At 38.4% G+C, this 16,800-nt stretch overlaps 2 protein-coding genes across 2 annotated transcripts; both read left to right on the plus strand.

Annotated features, from left to right (window-relative positions):
• Nucleotides 1-837: 837 nt before the first annotated feature.
• Nucleotides 838-6,021, plus strand: LOC119694607 (protein CWC15 homolog). The gene is made up of 4 exons (XM_038121360.2): nt 838-1,123; nt 1,251-1,530; nt 1,825-1,929; nt 5,815-6,021. The coding sequence occupies exons 1-4, from the start codon at nt 993-995 to the stop codon at nt 5,950-5,952; spliced, it is 654 nt and encodes a 217-aa protein (XP_037977288.2). The 5' UTR covers nt 838-992; the 3' UTR covers nt 5,953-6,021.
• Nucleotides 6,022-6,600: 579 nt separating this feature from the next.
• Nucleotides 6,601-16,398, plus strand: LOC119694595 (protein 60A). Its single transcript, XM_038121313.2, has 7 exons — nt 6,601-7,010; nt 10,861-11,050; nt 11,379-11,533; nt 11,991-12,191; nt 12,489-12,562; nt 12,748-12,882; nt 15,503-16,398. The coding sequence occupies exons 1-7, from the start codon at nt 6,638-6,640 to the stop codon at nt 15,626-15,628; spliced, it is 1,254 nt and encodes a 417-aa protein (XP_037977241.2). The 5' UTR covers nt 6,601-6,637; the 3' UTR covers nt 15,629-16,398.
• Nucleotides 16,399-16,800: the final 402 nt, after the last annotated feature.

Genomic DNA, 16,800 nt, shown 5'->3' on the forward strand with positions numbered 1-16,800 from the left:
GTCGAGCTCGCGTCGCACGCGAGCGGGTGTTTACACTCTCGCGTCCGCTTCATTCTGGCTTCTACATCGTGCCGCGCAGGTTGTGTTCGTCGTCGTATAATTATAACGTAGTGTTTTTTCCTCAGTTGTATAATGGATTGGTCGCAAGACGAAACATTTACTAATGGTGCCAGGCTCCTGAAAATTTTAGTTCCTCAAACATTAATTTCAGGACTTTATAGTTTCACTGTAGGCAACTGCCACATTTTGTTTATTCTGAGCATGTACCTTGTGGCATGTAGGTACTGAGCTCACATGCCACAAGTTGCATGCTCAGTAACTGAGGACAAGCATGGGACAAGTCATGTTCTTCTGAGGGGATATCAAGCTATTTTTAAAAGCATGCGGATATCCCTGCACGAGTTCATACATGTATTCATTGTGACGCATGGAATAAGTACCTACGCGAGACGCCGGAAAATGGCGTGCAATACTGCGTGTGTGATGGAAATCGCATGCTGTTAAAAACAGCCTAATTTTCATGTAATGACTGACCTCATTATTTCATGATCAAGGAAAGTAGGGACTTCCCTAAAGCTGAGTACAGACCGGCCCAACGAACGGCCTACGAACGCCCAACGATGTATATTTATCATACATAATAGAATAGAATACTGAAACCCGTTCGTTGGCGTTCGTTTGGCCGGTCTGTACGCATCTTAACAAGAAGGTGATGATCGTGACACATCTCAGAATAATAATGGTCTCTCGCTTTTTTTGACACACAGATGGCACAGGTAGTCTGCGTATGTCCAAAAAAGAATAGACAATTTAAAAAAAATGGCTACATACGTTTTTGTTTTTGATCAATCAGCTTCATTTCGTCGATATTGATAAACATTAGAGATTTTTACTCGTATCTAGTTATTAACTTCAAACATAAGTGTTTAATTCAATAATTCCAAACCCTTTGTGTACAATTGTTGTTTTTGTTTGTGTAAAGGAATTAAAGAATGACGACCGCAGCAAGACCAACTTTCGATCCAGCTCGAGGTGGTTCAGGCCGTGGGGAAAAGGACTTGAGTGCGTTATCCCGCCAGTATTCCAGCAGAGACTTGCCTAGCCACACCAAGCTAAAATACAGGTATGCCTTGCATTAAATAACCAACCTCCATAGTAAACACTAAAACGTTATTATGATTGTATTTCTTTGTGGACTGTCAAGGAATGTTTACTCGTTTCATATCTAAAATTTTGACGTTTGTTCACAGGGAACAAGGGCAGGGAACCACTGAAGAGCTCCGATCAAGGGATTTCCGTAAGGAGCTTGACGAGAGGGAGAAGGAAGGAAAGGTATCCGGCGGTAGGAGGCAGCCAGAACCAGTTGCAAAAAGGCCAAAGCTTGACCAAGTGCCAGCGGCCAGTCTAGATGCTGACGACCCCCTCGAAGGTGACTCATCTGATTCAGATGATTCTGACGATGACACTGCTGCTCTGTTGGCAGAGTTAAACAAAATTAAGAAGGAAAGAGCTCTTGAACAGGCTAAGAAGGTATGTCAACCAAAATGATGGTTTCTATCAGATGAAATGTACACTAAAATTATAAAGAAGAAAGAATTGAATTTTGATTTTGTATGTATGGTAATAATTAAAGCTGGGCCGATTTCATAAATTACACATACTTTGCATAAAAGTCCTGTGTCTAATGGAGGGTTGTATTGATGATGATGATGATAGCCCTTTTTAGACATAATTTATACCATTTCATGCCATAATAAGTATTTATATGGCATGTATAGCTTATAGTATTAAAAATGTGATATTCATGTATTGTTTGGATTTCAGGAGGCTGAAAAAAAGCAAGAAGAAGAAAGGATTCGCATGGAAAATATACTGTCAGGGAACCCACTTCTTAACTATTCATCTGCTGGACAAAGAGATGACCTAAAAGTAAGTACTTGTATAAAATTTTCAAGGTAGATGATGATATGCAGTACCTCTGACAAACTTCAAGGAAACAGCCATTACCTAACACTTGATAGAAGGTATATATTTTTTATCTTACCCTAATAAAAAAAATATAGCTTATGTTGTGTGCACATTATTTAGTCCTAAAGTTGAAGGGTGACGGAATAAATTGGGGAAGGCTTTTGGTCTGAGTGGAGCAAAAATCTATGATATCTAATCAGGGTGTCCACTATCTGGAAAGTCAGGGAAAAGTCAGGGAAGCTCTAGGTGGTCATGGAAAGTCAGTGAAATTGATGGGCCACCTGGAAAGTCAGGGAAAAAACACTATTTTAGCACATTTTGAAATAATCCATAACTTTTCGTTATGATTTCAGACGTGAAATACAAAAGGCATAAAATAAAATCTCGCAAATATTGTTTTTACTGATCTATTGTCCATTACATAAAGTATTAATAAAATATGACTAAGGTGCAAAAAAACAGGTAGAAATTTTAAAAGATTAGCTACGAGATGAACTGTGTTCAGAGGTTTTGCATGGTATACTGATGTCTCGTATACAGGGTGTTGCAAAAAGGATTTACTAAGCCGAAAGGGGGTTACTCAGGAGTCATTCTGAACAATTTTTGTTCTATGAAAACCAGCGCTATGATGTGGTGTAGTATACCTGCCATAGCATCAAGCTGAGCTAGAACCCATTTCAGCACCGAGAAGCAACATTCATGCAGTTCATGTTCCTTTTAAAAAAAAAAACTTTTGTAAATGTACTTATTTTTGTTGTTTCTGTGTGTGTTAGAAATAAATAAATTTTATTTCTTTCCTTCTTTCTTATGAATTTTGGAATTTAAAAAAAACGTTCTTGATAGTAATAACTAGGTATAAAGTCACGTTATCAACAAAGTTTCTATGGATAAGGAAATTTCAAAACTCGTAGAACAAAAGTTGATCAGAAGTCCCTGACCCTGAGTCAACCTCTTTCAGCTTAGTATACCCTTTTACCCTGTATATAGGTTTAAGGTAGTTCAGCTCGCCATTCTAAACAACGCTTTAAGGCGACAACAGCGCGACCGCATCCCTGCAGATTCGCTGTCTCGGCGCGGGAAATTCGAAAGCGCCCGCGCGCATCTGAAAACTTTATTTTTCATTGTTCTGTTTGATGATGGTAGTGAAAAACAAATCATTAGATTAGTTATCTGCCTGAAAAAGTTAATGTTATCTGCCTGCTTCCTTCCTCACATATTTTCTGAATAAAACCATTGTTTCTAGGAGGAGTACTTTTAAAACTTTTACTGCTAGACCTACCATAAACTGAGCTTCAAACAATTCAAATTAACCTCTTTTGCAATAAAAACCAGTAAATGCCGCTTGGGTTTCCAAATTTTAATAACTTTTTATATATTTGTTTTATATATTTGCGATTTTGTATACTCATTATCGCTAATATAAGAAAGAATTGCATGTTTGTGGCAAAGTAAACGTGAGTTTGTTTGCTAAGTTTTTTTGCGAATTTTTAAAAGCCGTAAAACGAAACTTATGTTAAGAATGGCCTTTCCTGAGTATAAATAAGATAAAGATAAAATACTCTTTATTGCACACAAAAAGAAACAGTATTACAAACATGAACAGAAAATAAATAGCACAATCGGCGGCCTTATTACTAAAAGTAATCTCTTCCAGACAACCAAATTGAAAGGAAATAGAAATAATGAAAAAGGGTAGGGTGTGAAAATAAGAGATATTTATAAAGTACATTAATATAAAGTATAAACGATAAATGTAAATACCTACATATAATAATACATAAAACCTACATAGTTAATAATACATATATACCTATATATATGAATATGCGTATTAAATATTTTACGCAGTCGAAATTTCAATAAGTGCCCAATAAAAGAACGGAAAAGATCAAGCTTTTGTCTTCAAATTACTTAAATAGGGTTTTTATTTAGATCTCTGGTCAGGGAAATTTTCTGAAATGGTCATGGAAAGTCAGGGAAAAGTCAGGGAATTTTTTGAAGCATTCTGAGTGGACACCCTGCTAATATTATATTATGTATAAACATACAGTTATATGAATGAGAAATGTGGTTCATTATCATTAAGTACAGTCAAGTTAGGGTAGTTTAAAACACCTTGCAAAAAACAACAATAAACACTTGTAAATAAAAATACATTATAAAAAAACACTCAGAAAATAGAAAAACAGCTCATTTTGTTTCTAGAATTCTTATCTTTTTATACTATTGGTTGGTGCCCATTCGGACTAAGGCTATTCACAAACTGATGCAGCACGGTACATCTTGCATCACGACGCACTTACGCAACGGGACGGGAGGGCATGTATGCATTATCGTGCGGGTTTTTTACGCACTCACGCGCGCGCGTATTCGCGTATTGTGAATTCACTGAGGCTTTCATAGAAGTCATGCCCTTTCAAAATCACGCACCCCCGTGCGGAGGTGCGTGTTTTTCCGCATGTATTGTGCGTGATCTATACTGCATTCAGTCACACTTGCCATAAAAGGTATACAAATAAACTACAAATAAATGGTTTCATTGCGAATTTAATAATTTTTCATTTAAAAATACACCAAGATTGTTTACCGTTTGTGCCAAGTATGAATGAATGCAGTATACGTAAAGATGCGTTCGTCAACGTCGATGCGTATTTGGTGTGTTGGACTGTGCGTGTTTTCTATAGAGAGGTTCTTACAAGCAACGTTCAATCATGCGTTCACGCAAGATTTAGCGTGATGCGGAGCAGCAGTGTTGCCAGTCCCATTGAACCATTTCGGACGGTATTTTACCTAAAAACGGACGGTTTCTTATAAAAAGGGACGGTTTAAAAAAAAAGTTACGATCTGCAAGTGTATCAAATTAATAAGGCTGTTTTATCTTATAAGGCCGATAATAAAGAGTTATGAGCTGTTGATTTTTTGGTGATAGATATGTATAAGTACTATACGTGCTGCGGAAGCACTTAATTTCGAGAAATAATTTTGTGAATCTGTGCAGCGAGCATAGGATTCGATACTATTTTCGAATCTACACGAAGGGTCACATTTACCTAACGCTAAACGTATTTAAATCAAATTTTAAATACATTTTGTACTAACTGACAGACGTATGACATTCTACTAAATACGTTTAGCGTTTGGTGAAATTCCACTTAACATATGGAAAAAACAAATGTCACTTTTGGAACTAACTTTGCCTTACATTTTGACAGTGACAGTTGACGAGACGCAACGTTAACGGAGGTTCGAAACTTGTGCTCACGACTCTTATGATTTTCGTCAACTACAAACGGAACCCATACAGTAAACAAAACTCGTTGTATTTGCATTCCGTTCTAGATAATATTAACCTATTTTGACACTTTTGACAATCATTTGAATAATTATTTTGGGTTTTGTTTATTAATTGTGTCTGTTTTTTTCGTAAATTTTTATCTGCGGATCATCGTAATGGGCAAAATAAAGTAAATGAAAGTTCACTAAAAGACTCCGAACTTATTGCGTCCTAAAAGGGACGGTGGATGCAAAGGGACGTCGAGGGGACGGTTCAGCGTCAAATAGGACGAAAATCGTCCCTTTTAGGACGATCTGGCAACGCTGCGGACCAGTGTGAGAATCACCTTATGATGTGTCATAGATTGCGGGAATCCGTTGACGGACGCCTATCTGATCCGGGTCTAGAATGTCCTATGGCTCAGTGGACTGCGCGAGTACTAAGTACTTAATGGGCTCAGGTTAACTGACTTTGAACTGGCTATACGAAGCAGTAATATTTAGATATGGTAGAATCATCGTAAGTTTAGAAAAAAAACAATAAGTAATAATGTTCTTTTTTCGTTTTTGCAGGTAAAGCGTCGATGGGACGACGACGTCGTGTTCAAAAACTGTGCTCGTTCAGAGCCGGACAAGAAGGCCAACTCATTCATCAACGACTCGCTACGTTCAGAGTTCCACAAGAAATTCATGGAAAAATATATTAAATAATTAAGTATCTCGTTTTAATCTGTCATATTTTTAACTCATAATAAAGTACCTTTTCTTAGAAGTAAGTAAGTTTTTGTTTCATTTAGCCACATTGTCGAGTTCCTATTCACTTGTCTCGGATCCAGAGATTTAAATACGAGGCCACACAATACGGCAGTCATGAGCTCCGAGAAGTTAATCACTAATTCACGTCCGTCCGGTGCGCGCAACTTGTTCATTAATTAATTAATTTACTTTTTACAACTCTTCATTTATCAACGATGAATATATAAATTTTAACAGCCTTTTTAAGTTAAAAAACAATGCCTTTTTCATATATTTTAGCAGTTTTAATGTCCTTAAGACGAAATGTACATACTTTAATTGTATGTAAAAATAATAGTTTTATAGATTAACAAAATAAATCTATACATACAGTATGTATAGTTTCTATAAAACATTGAATCGGAATTCCTTGCGAACCTGTGTTGCATAAACATTCTATTTATATCCAGATCCAAAGTGGCTTACAACAATAATTGTGCTTTGGAAGCTGTTGTGTGCGCTTGCGACGCAAAATGTTGATGTTATTGAACGAACGGCTCCGGAGTTGCGTCTGCGATGTGTTAAGCGCGCGCCGAGGCGGGGGCGGCGGGGCTCGCCCACCTTGAGCGGGCAGGCCCCGGCAGTCGCAGCCAGTCTCGCGATGTGTGCGCTCAGTGCGGCGTGGCGGTGCGCGTGCGTGCTGGCGCTCGCGGCGGCGGCGCGCGCGGCGCTCTCGGGCCTGTACATAGACAATGGTATTGACCAGACGATCATCCACCACTCGATGACGAAGCACGAGCGGCTGGTGGTGGAGCACGAGATCCTGGACCTGCTGGGGCTGGGGTCGCGGCCGCGGCGCGCGCGCGCCCCCCCCGCGCGCTCCGCGGCGCCCAGCTTCCTGCTGGACGTGTACAAGCAGCTGGCGGAGGAGCCCGAGCAGGCGCGACCGACCCGCTCCTCCGAGCTCGCGCTGAGCGGCGACGAGCAGCAGGCCATCGACCAGAGCGACCTCATTATGACATTTCAAAGTAAAAGTAAGTAAATCAAATGATTAGTTTGGTGGTGAAAATCTAAATACCAATGATCTTCCTTTATTAGAGGTCCTAATTTCTTAGGAAAATTTATCTGTTCGAAAACAATTCAATAGATACATTCCTTAATAGGTAGGCAGTTGTTGTTACAATGATGTTAGTATAGCGCTGTCTCAGCATTCCGTACCTTCCTATCTAAGCAATGACCGGTTTTGTTTGACGTTCGCGCGGGTAATGAAATTAACAGGTTTTGTAGTAGCCACGGCAGACACACAGGCATGTGCTGCGTGCATCTTTATTAGCTAAATCAATTTAAGTAGGTTGACTAGATCCATACCAAGACTTGCAATTTAAGGTCTTGAAGAAATCTTACTGCCCAATTAAGTAACATGCTTAAACTATATGACAGATAGGACCTTATAGTGCAAGCCAGAGATGAGAGACAGAGCTTCTCCATTGCAATAAAATGGGGGGCATAAAGATCGCATCGGGCCTTAAAAACATTAATAAATAAAAAAATATCTAGTTACTTATCTTAAAATTTTATCATGGATTATTCTATAGTGGCTGGTGTAGGTAAAAGCCGTAAGATCTGGCCCGAAACGTGATGATGAATATCCGACTTCATCATCATATTTTAGACGGAAAATGAGCGTTCTTATAAGTTTCACGTGTGTGTATGTGTGTTCCTATCTGTCTGTGGTAGCATAGCTCACAAACGGCTGAACCGATTTTCGTTTGTTTTTTTAGGGTCAAGGTGATAATACCTCGATTGTTCTTAGCCATATATAAACAAAATCGGCTTAGCCGTTCAAACGTTCTGCGACTTTTAGTGCAGCATGCCGGGGGTTTTAACGTTGGTTATTGTCAATCTACGGATCGCTAACCTTATCCAATGATGACGAGCACTCAAGGTGGTACACAGGTAGTCGAAGTTAAAGGGATGACTCAGTAATAAATAATGTAGTGTTGACCGCCTGCCGCCTTTGTTCCCAGCCAGTCACACCTCAACCAGTCACACTGTTACTCGTTGGGAATTTTATGTTCAAAATTCCCATCAGTCCACACTCTGTTACTCGTTGAAACACCTTTTTCCTTCATTCCCAACGTGTCACATACAACTGTAACACTGTAACTAGTTGGGATTATAAAAATGAAAATTCCCAACAAGTCACAGTAACTTGTTGGGATTTTCCACCATAGACAAAACCGATTATAGAATAGAATAGAATACACTTTATTTGTACACCCAAAAAGATTAATAAAATACACAAGTTGTAACTTAATTTGGATGCGAAAAGCTAAATATCGCATCTAGTTGCGTGCTTTGGGAGAGGCCTACGTCCAGCAGTGGACTGCTATAGGCTAATGATGATGAACTTAATTAGGGTACTAGAGGCGGTCTTATCACTAAAAGCGATCTCTGCCAGACAACCTTTGGATGGAGGGAATAAGAGATTAAGGTAGATGGCGATAGTGAAAACTCAAGTCTTTTGAGCCAATACAAGAGTCCAATGGATCTGAATTCCACCATATGCGATAACTTATAACTACTACATGGCTGTTATGCAAAATAGTAATATTAAGTGTTTAAGTTTTCCGAATCGGTGTTGGTCCCCAATTTTTTGCCACTATTTTAAGATCATCTGCATCTTCCGTCTATGTCCGAGGCGCGCCCGGTGTAAGTACCTAATTATTTCTTCATGGTGGAGCAGAGCAGATATGAGTCGATAATATCAAACTGCCATAATGTCACCTCCACGCAAAATTTGGGAAATGAAAGTTTTCATTTTCTCTATTATTTTATGGCTACTGCTGTACTACCCACCGACCCAGTATCAATCATTCATAGAAATGTGAAAAAGAAAAAAAAGTTTTGATTTTATAATTCGGTTTTGATTTTATAATTTTATTGTTAACTAGTTTAATAAAACTTATTTGATTGTTCGGAATAATTATTTATATTTTCATACTTTTTCGAGAAACGAAATAACGAGTAACGGGAGAACAGTTGGGAATTTTCTAATTCATTTTCCCATCCAGTTACAGAGGCTGGTTTGGAATTCAGAAATAAAGCATTCCCAACGAGTAACACTCCCATCGAGTAACACTGTGACTAGATGGCACACTTTTCATGAAGAATTCCCAACTGTATACAGTGTGACAGGTTTGATGTGTGACTCGATGGGAACAAAGGGCCTGCCGGCTCCTCTGACCGTACTTCAGGGTTTCTCTAGCTTAAATAAAAAAAATCGAATGAGAGCTATCAAGCAATAGATAACTAAGTTTAATGTAAAGAGATAGAGTCGTGGTTTGCGCAGCAGCAACGCTCCGAAACTCGGTTTTTGTAAGGTAAAGTTACCCTCCTGGCGCCGAAGGCAATCTTGGATAATGGCATTATTATAACTATCTCATTCCTGTCTCTGTCTAGTCTACCGCTTAGTGTATTTTTTATGTGGTATGTCGTTGAGGACTATTGTTTTCCAGTTCCGTGAAGTCACCATTGGCAAGTTATTAAGGTAGAGTTTGACCGATTTTTAATACCCTAGTCCTTAAGACACAGACATTTTGAAAAAAGGAATGAACTGATTAAGTACTCGTAAGTACATGCTTTATTTTTGTTCCGGGTCAATAAAGCATTTTATGGACCTCCCTGTTAGCGGCACTGTGGGTGGTCAACTTCCAAGAAGCACTTTTAAAAGAATATTTTAAAGTTTTTTTTCTAAAGGATTAAGTAGATAAATTCACTATGTCATTATTATTTTTTATTTATAAGCATCAGTTATTATTCATATTCCTTAATTTGTTCGTTTATTTTAAAGGAACAAATTTAATTTAATTAGAACGTGAATGAACGTCTTTGAGACAAACGTGTATGTTAAGGTTTTCTCCTGAAGGACTGTCCCACCGAAGAATATAATAAAGTGCCTACCTAGCATGCAACGTAATATACTTAACTGTTAGGGTACAATCTTTATTATATCCCTGATCTAAACCTAAACCTTTAATTAGAACATGATTCGCCTTTTAAGGTTCTTAGGCAGTATTTGAGATAAAGGCCTAAGTTAGGGTTGTCTCCTAATAATTCCGAGTTGAAAAGCAGGATTGTCCATCCGAACAACATAATTCTATCTGAACCAGCGACCATTTATACCATACTACCTACTAATGTATCGGGTTACTCAGACATGTATCTACCTATACATAACTACATAACTATCTACTATACGAGTTCGTATGTTTATAGAAATAGCACACCTGCTGATTGCGTAATTCATGCTAATTTAAATTGCAGTAGGTATCAGCGGAGCCTAACAATTTTGTGATTTTGATATCTAGACAATTTTGTGATTTTGATATCTACTTACCTTTTGATTTATATAGGTACCACTACCTATGTAAGCATCATAATGCTTAATGTAATATTCATCGTAACGTAAGAGCTGTATACAGGGTGTTGGAAAAGTGGTATAATTAGTAAGCCGAGAGCTAATTCTGAACAATTAAATTTACGACTTTTGTAAATTCGCGACCTCTTTTCAGCTTACTATAGTAACCACTTTTGCAACATTCTGTATAAATAAGTAATTTCCAAAGAACTGCAATTTACGTCACCGTTGAAATTTGAACCTGCATCTTTAATTGTACCGCTCCACACCAGACTTCATCATCTCCACTAAAGCTATAGCTTATGGTTTATCATATCACTTTGGAAAATGGATTGGCTGGTGAACTATCGCTGACTGGGCAGAATACGCCGGACGTTTATAGTTAAGTTAGGAACATTTGATACGAAACTCAATACACTCTTTTCGTGCACTCTATCAATAACAGTGCTCATATCCAATTCCAGAGCACCACCTGGGCGCGCTACGGCACGGGCACGGGAGGCACGTGTGGTTCGAGGTGGCGGGCGCGCCGGGCGACGCCTCCGCGCTGCTGACGGCCGAGCTGCGGCTGCACCAGTCCTCCACGGCTACTGAGAACCCTGGCGAGCTGTACACGGTTGTGGTGCATCGGGTTATTAGTGTGGACTCTAAAGGGTAAGTAGGACAAGTAGGGTGGATAGACTTTCAGTTCTATGTTGTAGAATGTATAACCGAGCATTTCTTCGTCATCATGATCATGCAATATGTCATGATGTCATGATCGTCATATTATGACCTCCGACGGAAAAAGAGAAGTGTTATAAGTTTATCGTGTCTGTGTAACGTAGCTCTCAAACGGGTACAACGATTTTCGTTTAGTTTTTTTCTTACAAGTAATTGGGTTATTAGACTTTTATCCCTCTTTCACATCTAATGCTTGAAGGAAATTTTTTACCGACTTACTTACTACCTTTTTTAATAACCTTCTATCTCCATTTCCCAGAGGCCTGCAGCTAGAGCGCGTGGTGGCCACCAACACGTCGGCCGGCGCGGAGGGCTGGCTGGAGCTGAACGTGACGGGCGCGCTGGGCGCCTGGCTCACCGCGCCCGCCGACAACCGCGGCTTCTTCGTCACCGTGCACCCGCACTCGCAGCCTGGTGAGACATTACATTGATAATAATAGTTGCAGATCGAGAGAACATAAGGTACTTAACTATATCGTCACTTTTATCGTGATCAATCTGATTAACGATGCAGTAACGGTAATGGTTGATCTCATGCACGATGCTTTCCATCTATTTTTGAGGAGAAGCTCCGAGGAAAGTTAATAACATTTAATACTTTGTGCTGGAGAACCCAGGGCAGATGTACGCACTTTGCAGCGTCTTTGGCCAAATAGCTTTGACTACATAGTAGGTAGTCTGTCCAACATTAGCATGTTCCTATAACAAATACCATTCAGTTTGAGTAAGGTGAGCATGGTTTTCATCCTTTCACATAACGCAGTACAGTATTTACCTACGATATAAAGCATCTCAATGCGTTCCATCAGAGTCTACAACAATAAAGAAGACACCTTACTAAAAATATACAAAATATTTCCACAAATTCCAGAACGCAACGTGAAGCCAGAAGAAGTGGGCCTGGAGGAGCGTCGCGGCGTGGCGGCGGAGGGCAAGCAGCCGTTCGTGGTGGCGTTCTTCAAGGGCGGCCCGAGGCTCGGCGCCGCGGACCCCGGCCCCCGGCGCAAGCGCGAGGCACGGCGGTGGCGCAGCCAGGGGTATTCGGACAACTTTCTGAGGAATCCACTTAATGGTGAGGCATATTTTTTATAATTTTAATGACATCAATAATGACGAAGATTCATCAGGAGAATAGTCTGAAACAAAAGAAATCAAATGAAAAAGACTTTGTATTTCAAAAATTGCACACGAGCTTTGTTTCGCATAATCTAACAGCCTTCCTTCTATTTTAATGGAAAGCCGTCCAGCAGCAGTTTACATGCAATAATAACAAATATCCTTAGGTACCTTTTGTAAAACTTTCACTTTTATTTAGTTGTAGCGTATCAATATTGAAAGTGTATAAAATAAATTATCTGTTCAATTTCAGATACTGCACACTGGACCACGAGGAGTTGTGAAATTCAAACTCTGTATGTCAGCTTCAAAGATCTGGAATGGCAGGTAATGAAACTTATGATTTTACTTCGATAGATATGTGTTTGATCGAAATATTCAGCCAGTATGTCAAAAAGAAAAAAAATAATTTCACGAAATTACGAACGGATTCTCTGCACCGGAGCTAGTTCTGACCACTGGACTAGAGCACCTGCCAATGCAAATCAGTAACCGACGTGTCTCCTTCACAGGACTGGATAATAGCGCCGGACGGCTACGGCGCGTTCTACTGCTCGGGCGAGTGCAACTTCCCGCTGAACGCGCACAAGAACGCCACCAACCACGCCATCGTGCAGACGCTCGTGCATCTGCTCAACCCCTCACAGGTATCATACATTGTATTTCTTCTTTTTAACCCCTGACGGAAAAAGGTGTTATAAGTTTCAAGTGGATGTGTATCTGTCTGTGATAGCGTGCTTCGAAACGGCTGAACCGATATTCGTTTTGTTATTTTAGGGTCGTAGGTCGTAGGTAGGGTCTTTCTCGAGTGTTCTTGGCCATGTTTTATGATAATCGGTTCAGTTCAGTGTCAGTCAGTTAAAAATTTAGTTAGGTTATTTATTTCAGCCAATATTCCATTCATCGATTGCACTCGCACACCTACCCTACTAGGGTGAACTAGAGGTTACAGCAATATAAAGGTACTTACATACATGCTCTATGCCAGAAAAGTTACAATTTTAATTAAGAGCTCTAAAATAGATAATTTGTTATACCTACTTGTATATCTGAGTTAGGTATATCACGTTATATCTAAAAATAGCAATGCCATAATTATCTCTGTTTTGATATTGTCCATGTTAATAACGAGATAGTATAACGAAATCAAAGCGGATACGCTGATAGGTATCGGTAATTTTATTTATCGTCATAAAATAAATCAATAAGGTGATACGGGTATTGAACTTTGGGATTTGTAGGCGGCATAATAACAATAAGAACATCATATTCTAGATTTATCTTATACTTACCGGGATTTTCATGTTAGTAACATGAAGTTTCTAAATTTCTTCGTATTCTTAAAGCAGTCATAGGTCAGCAGGTACCCTATCAATGTAAACATGAGGCTGTTTACCGAAAACAACTATTCAAGCGGTGCCCAATAAGGTTTAAAAATAACTTATATCCTTACAGTAGGCAGGTAGCTACCAATACTGTTACCATAGCGATATTGACCAGATTATTGACTGATTAATTAGAGCCATAGTGTTAAAAAATACAAAACTTCGTGACATTTTTATGGACAAACCTAAGGACTACAAAAGTTTAAAAATAAATTATAATTATCACAATCCTCCTTAAAAATGACAGGTAGTTTAACATTTTACTTACACTTGTCCAAAATTAATACCTAATGCACATGCAGATCTTCACAACGGAATCATTAAATCGTAAGAGCCTTAAAAAACACTTGCATTTTGCACCTCGTTCGAAAGAAATAGGACTCAATATCATGTGTCTCATAATCGAAAACAACCGATCTGTCAAAGATTTCTATGCGCATTATCAATTTTGGAGCACTGTACCTACCTACCTAAAGTAAACTTCAAGCCCATTATGGCACCAACCTACAATACCTAAAATCAAAACGTTAACCCTTAATCAAATGGATTTTTTTTTGAGAAAAATGTAAACCATGTATGGTTTTTAGGTAAGTTGGATGCGTAGATTACGAAAAAAAATTTTTTAATTTTTTTTTGGGGGGAAAGGGGGGTTTTGCTATGGGAAATAATTTCCCACTATTCGTAATTGCAAAGCAAAATAATATAAAGTGGGAAACTATTTCCCACTCACCGGTACAGATCACAAATTTTGATTAATATTTACTACAGTTTCTATACAAGCTAGTTGCCGCTACTTTGCTTGTTTTTTTATAAATAATTTTTTGTGTTAGAAAAAAAGCTATAAAATGATACAGAACAATATTTTAATAAGGAAATATGCAGTCGTCAAGGAGAATTAATACTGTTCGCATAGCATGAGTCGTCTTCCGAATCTGTGCCTGATAAATCAGAAATGTCAGCTATGTTTTCGACAGTGTCTTCTAAATTCTTCGTAGTAAGCGATATTTTACGTTTCTTTTTGTCCACTTTTTTAAAATGCTGCAAATAAATAAGAAGAATCAGGAGTCATAAACCGCTTATGTACTTATCAAAAACCATACATATTATTTCGTTCAATAAAGTAACATTTTTATTTTATGTATAGATAAATTTAGTATATTTTTACTGTAGGAGCAAACATTGGGAAAATATTTCCCACTTATTTGAACCTACGAAAAAGCAAGAAACACCAGTTTTACCGTGCCAATCACCATAAAATCCATTTATAAAACAAGTTTAATTTACAATAATATTGTGGTTAGGTACTTAGCAGATTTTTTTCTCCAAAAATTTTGAAATTAAATCAAGAGAACCGGTTTTTGACACAGAAAAATTGAAATCGTGATTTTGACAGTGACGTACGATGACAGCTTGCGGTTTTTTTTAAAGTGTTGCAATTAATAAAATTTAAAACTTAATCAAGATTATTTTATTTCTATTGTTGGTATTGATCAGACTTACCGGTAAAAAAATAAAAATATTTTTTTCGAATCAGACTAAGGCCCAGTTTTTTGATCCGTAGTCAACTTTAACCATTAGTCAAATCACGTGTCAAGCATGACATCTGCATAAGAATTTCGTTGGTTTTTAACTAATGGTAGCCATTTTTGACCAATGGTTGAGTTAACTAGGGATCAAAAAACTGGCCCTAAGTGGGAAATAATTTCCCTATATTTGATTAAGGGTTAATAGTAAATGTTAGTAGTAACACCTAAGTAAGTGTAGTTTACGAATTTTTCAAAGCCGTAGAACATTAGTTATTCAGAATGAGCCCTTGATTCTCCCCCTTTCCCCTTACTTACCTAATCACATTATCAACATCTACATGAAACATTCCCCCCAGGTGCCCAAGCCGTCGTGCGCTCCGATCAAGCTGTCCCCGATATCCGTGCTGTACTACACCGACGACTCCAACGTCATCCTGCGCAAGTACAAGAACATGGTCGTCAAGAGCTGCGGCTGCCACTAGCTGCCTTACCACCACCACTAGGGGTGTAATTAGTGATAAAATAAAAATAAAAACAGGATGAACCCCTGAGGCCTGTGTCATAGTAAGGCCCCCCTTACTATGCAACTTCTGTAACACTCTTTATAGGATCCATATTTCTGTTTGTGGTACTCTTTTATTGCAGGGTGTTAAATGTCACTAATCGGGTTAGATATGTATACAAGATACAATCGTCACTCGTCACTAAGGCGTTAATTAAACCCTTACAACGTATTTGTGAACTCGATGAAAACGAGTCTATATCATTAGTAGTTAGTAGTATACGTTATTATGTAGTAGATTGGCCACCTTTACCCATCCAATGTTAAAATACAAATACATAAAGTTTTGTAAGTTCGTGGTGTTAAGCTGGGTATACACTAAGTTCGGCGATATCTTAAGCGTCACGCTTCTGCAACTGCTACAAATAGTGGATACCTTGGCGCTACCGTGCTCAGTCGTTCAGGGCGGTTACAGGAGCACGGGCATAATGGATACTCAGCTTTAAACGTCTCAGCTTTAAAAGTCACCCAGTCAGTATACACTGTATAGGTCTGTATACCGTGTATACGTTCAATAGACTCTTACCATCTCTTACCAATTTAGGTAGCTCGATGTACCATGTCTACGTAGGTTATTGATGTAAGTAAAAATATTGTGCCAACATTGATTGAAGTCATTTCTCATTTGTTTAAGTTAGGATAAGTAAAGATTTTGTACAAAGTTTTTAATAAATTTTCAAGAATACTCAAGATGTTGTTTAATTTAAACTGTTTTAAACCTTTTATATGGGAAAAAGTCTAAAATTATTGAATAGCTATTGTTTTTATATGTATATATTTTTGAAACTTAATTATACTCCTTGATAAAGTTACTTTATTATCTTAACTAAGCTAACTCTTTGCCCAACTGATTTTCATGACAAGTTTTCTCACATCTATAGGGTGTACGATAACTTAACGTTCTTATACCCGTTTGGAGGCGTAAAATAACAAGCGTAATTTTAAGCAACTCTTGTTAAAAAAAGGATTATTTTTAGGGTTCCGTAGTCTATTAGGAACCCTTAGCTTCGTCATGTCTGTCTGTCTGTCCTGGCTCATTCTCCGCCGTTTCTGCACCGATTGCCACGAAAATTGGTAGAGACATGTAACTAT

This window comes from Plutella xylostella, chromosome 4 (assembly GCF_932276165.1).
Source record: "Plutella xylostella chromosome 4, ilPluXylo3.1, whole genome shotgun sequence".
Lineage (NCBI taxonomy): Eukaryota > Metazoa > Arthropoda > Insecta > Lepidoptera > Plutellidae > Plutella > Plutella xylostella.

Excerpts from the sequence above, each read along its gene's own strand:
- LOC119694607 (XM_038121360.2), top strand. The coding sequence starts at position 993 with ATGACGACCGCAGCAAGACCAACTTTCGATCCAGCTCGAGGTGGTTCA. Across the intron at positions 1,531-1,824 it reads CTCTTGAACAGGCTAAGAAG|GAGGCTGAAAAAAAGCAAGA; the intron begins GTATGTCAACCA and ends TTTGGATTTCAG. Across the intron at positions 1,930-5,814 it reads GACAAAGAGATGACCTAAAA|GTAAAGCGTCGATGGGACGA; the intron begins GTAAGTACTTGT and ends TCGTTTTTGCAG.
- LOC119694595 (XM_038121313.2), top strand. The coding sequence starts at position 6,638 with ATGTGTGCGCTCAGTGCGGCGTGGCGGTGCGCGTGCGTGCTGGCGCTC. Across the intron at positions 7,011-10,860 it reads TATGACATTTCAAAGTAAAA|AGCACCACCTGGGCGCGCTA; the intron begins GTAAGTAAATCA and ends ATCCAATTCCAG. Across the intron at positions 11,534-11,990 it reads GCACCCGCACTCGCAGCCTG|AACGCAACGTGAAGCCAGAA; the intron begins GTGAGACATTAC and ends CACAAATTCCAG.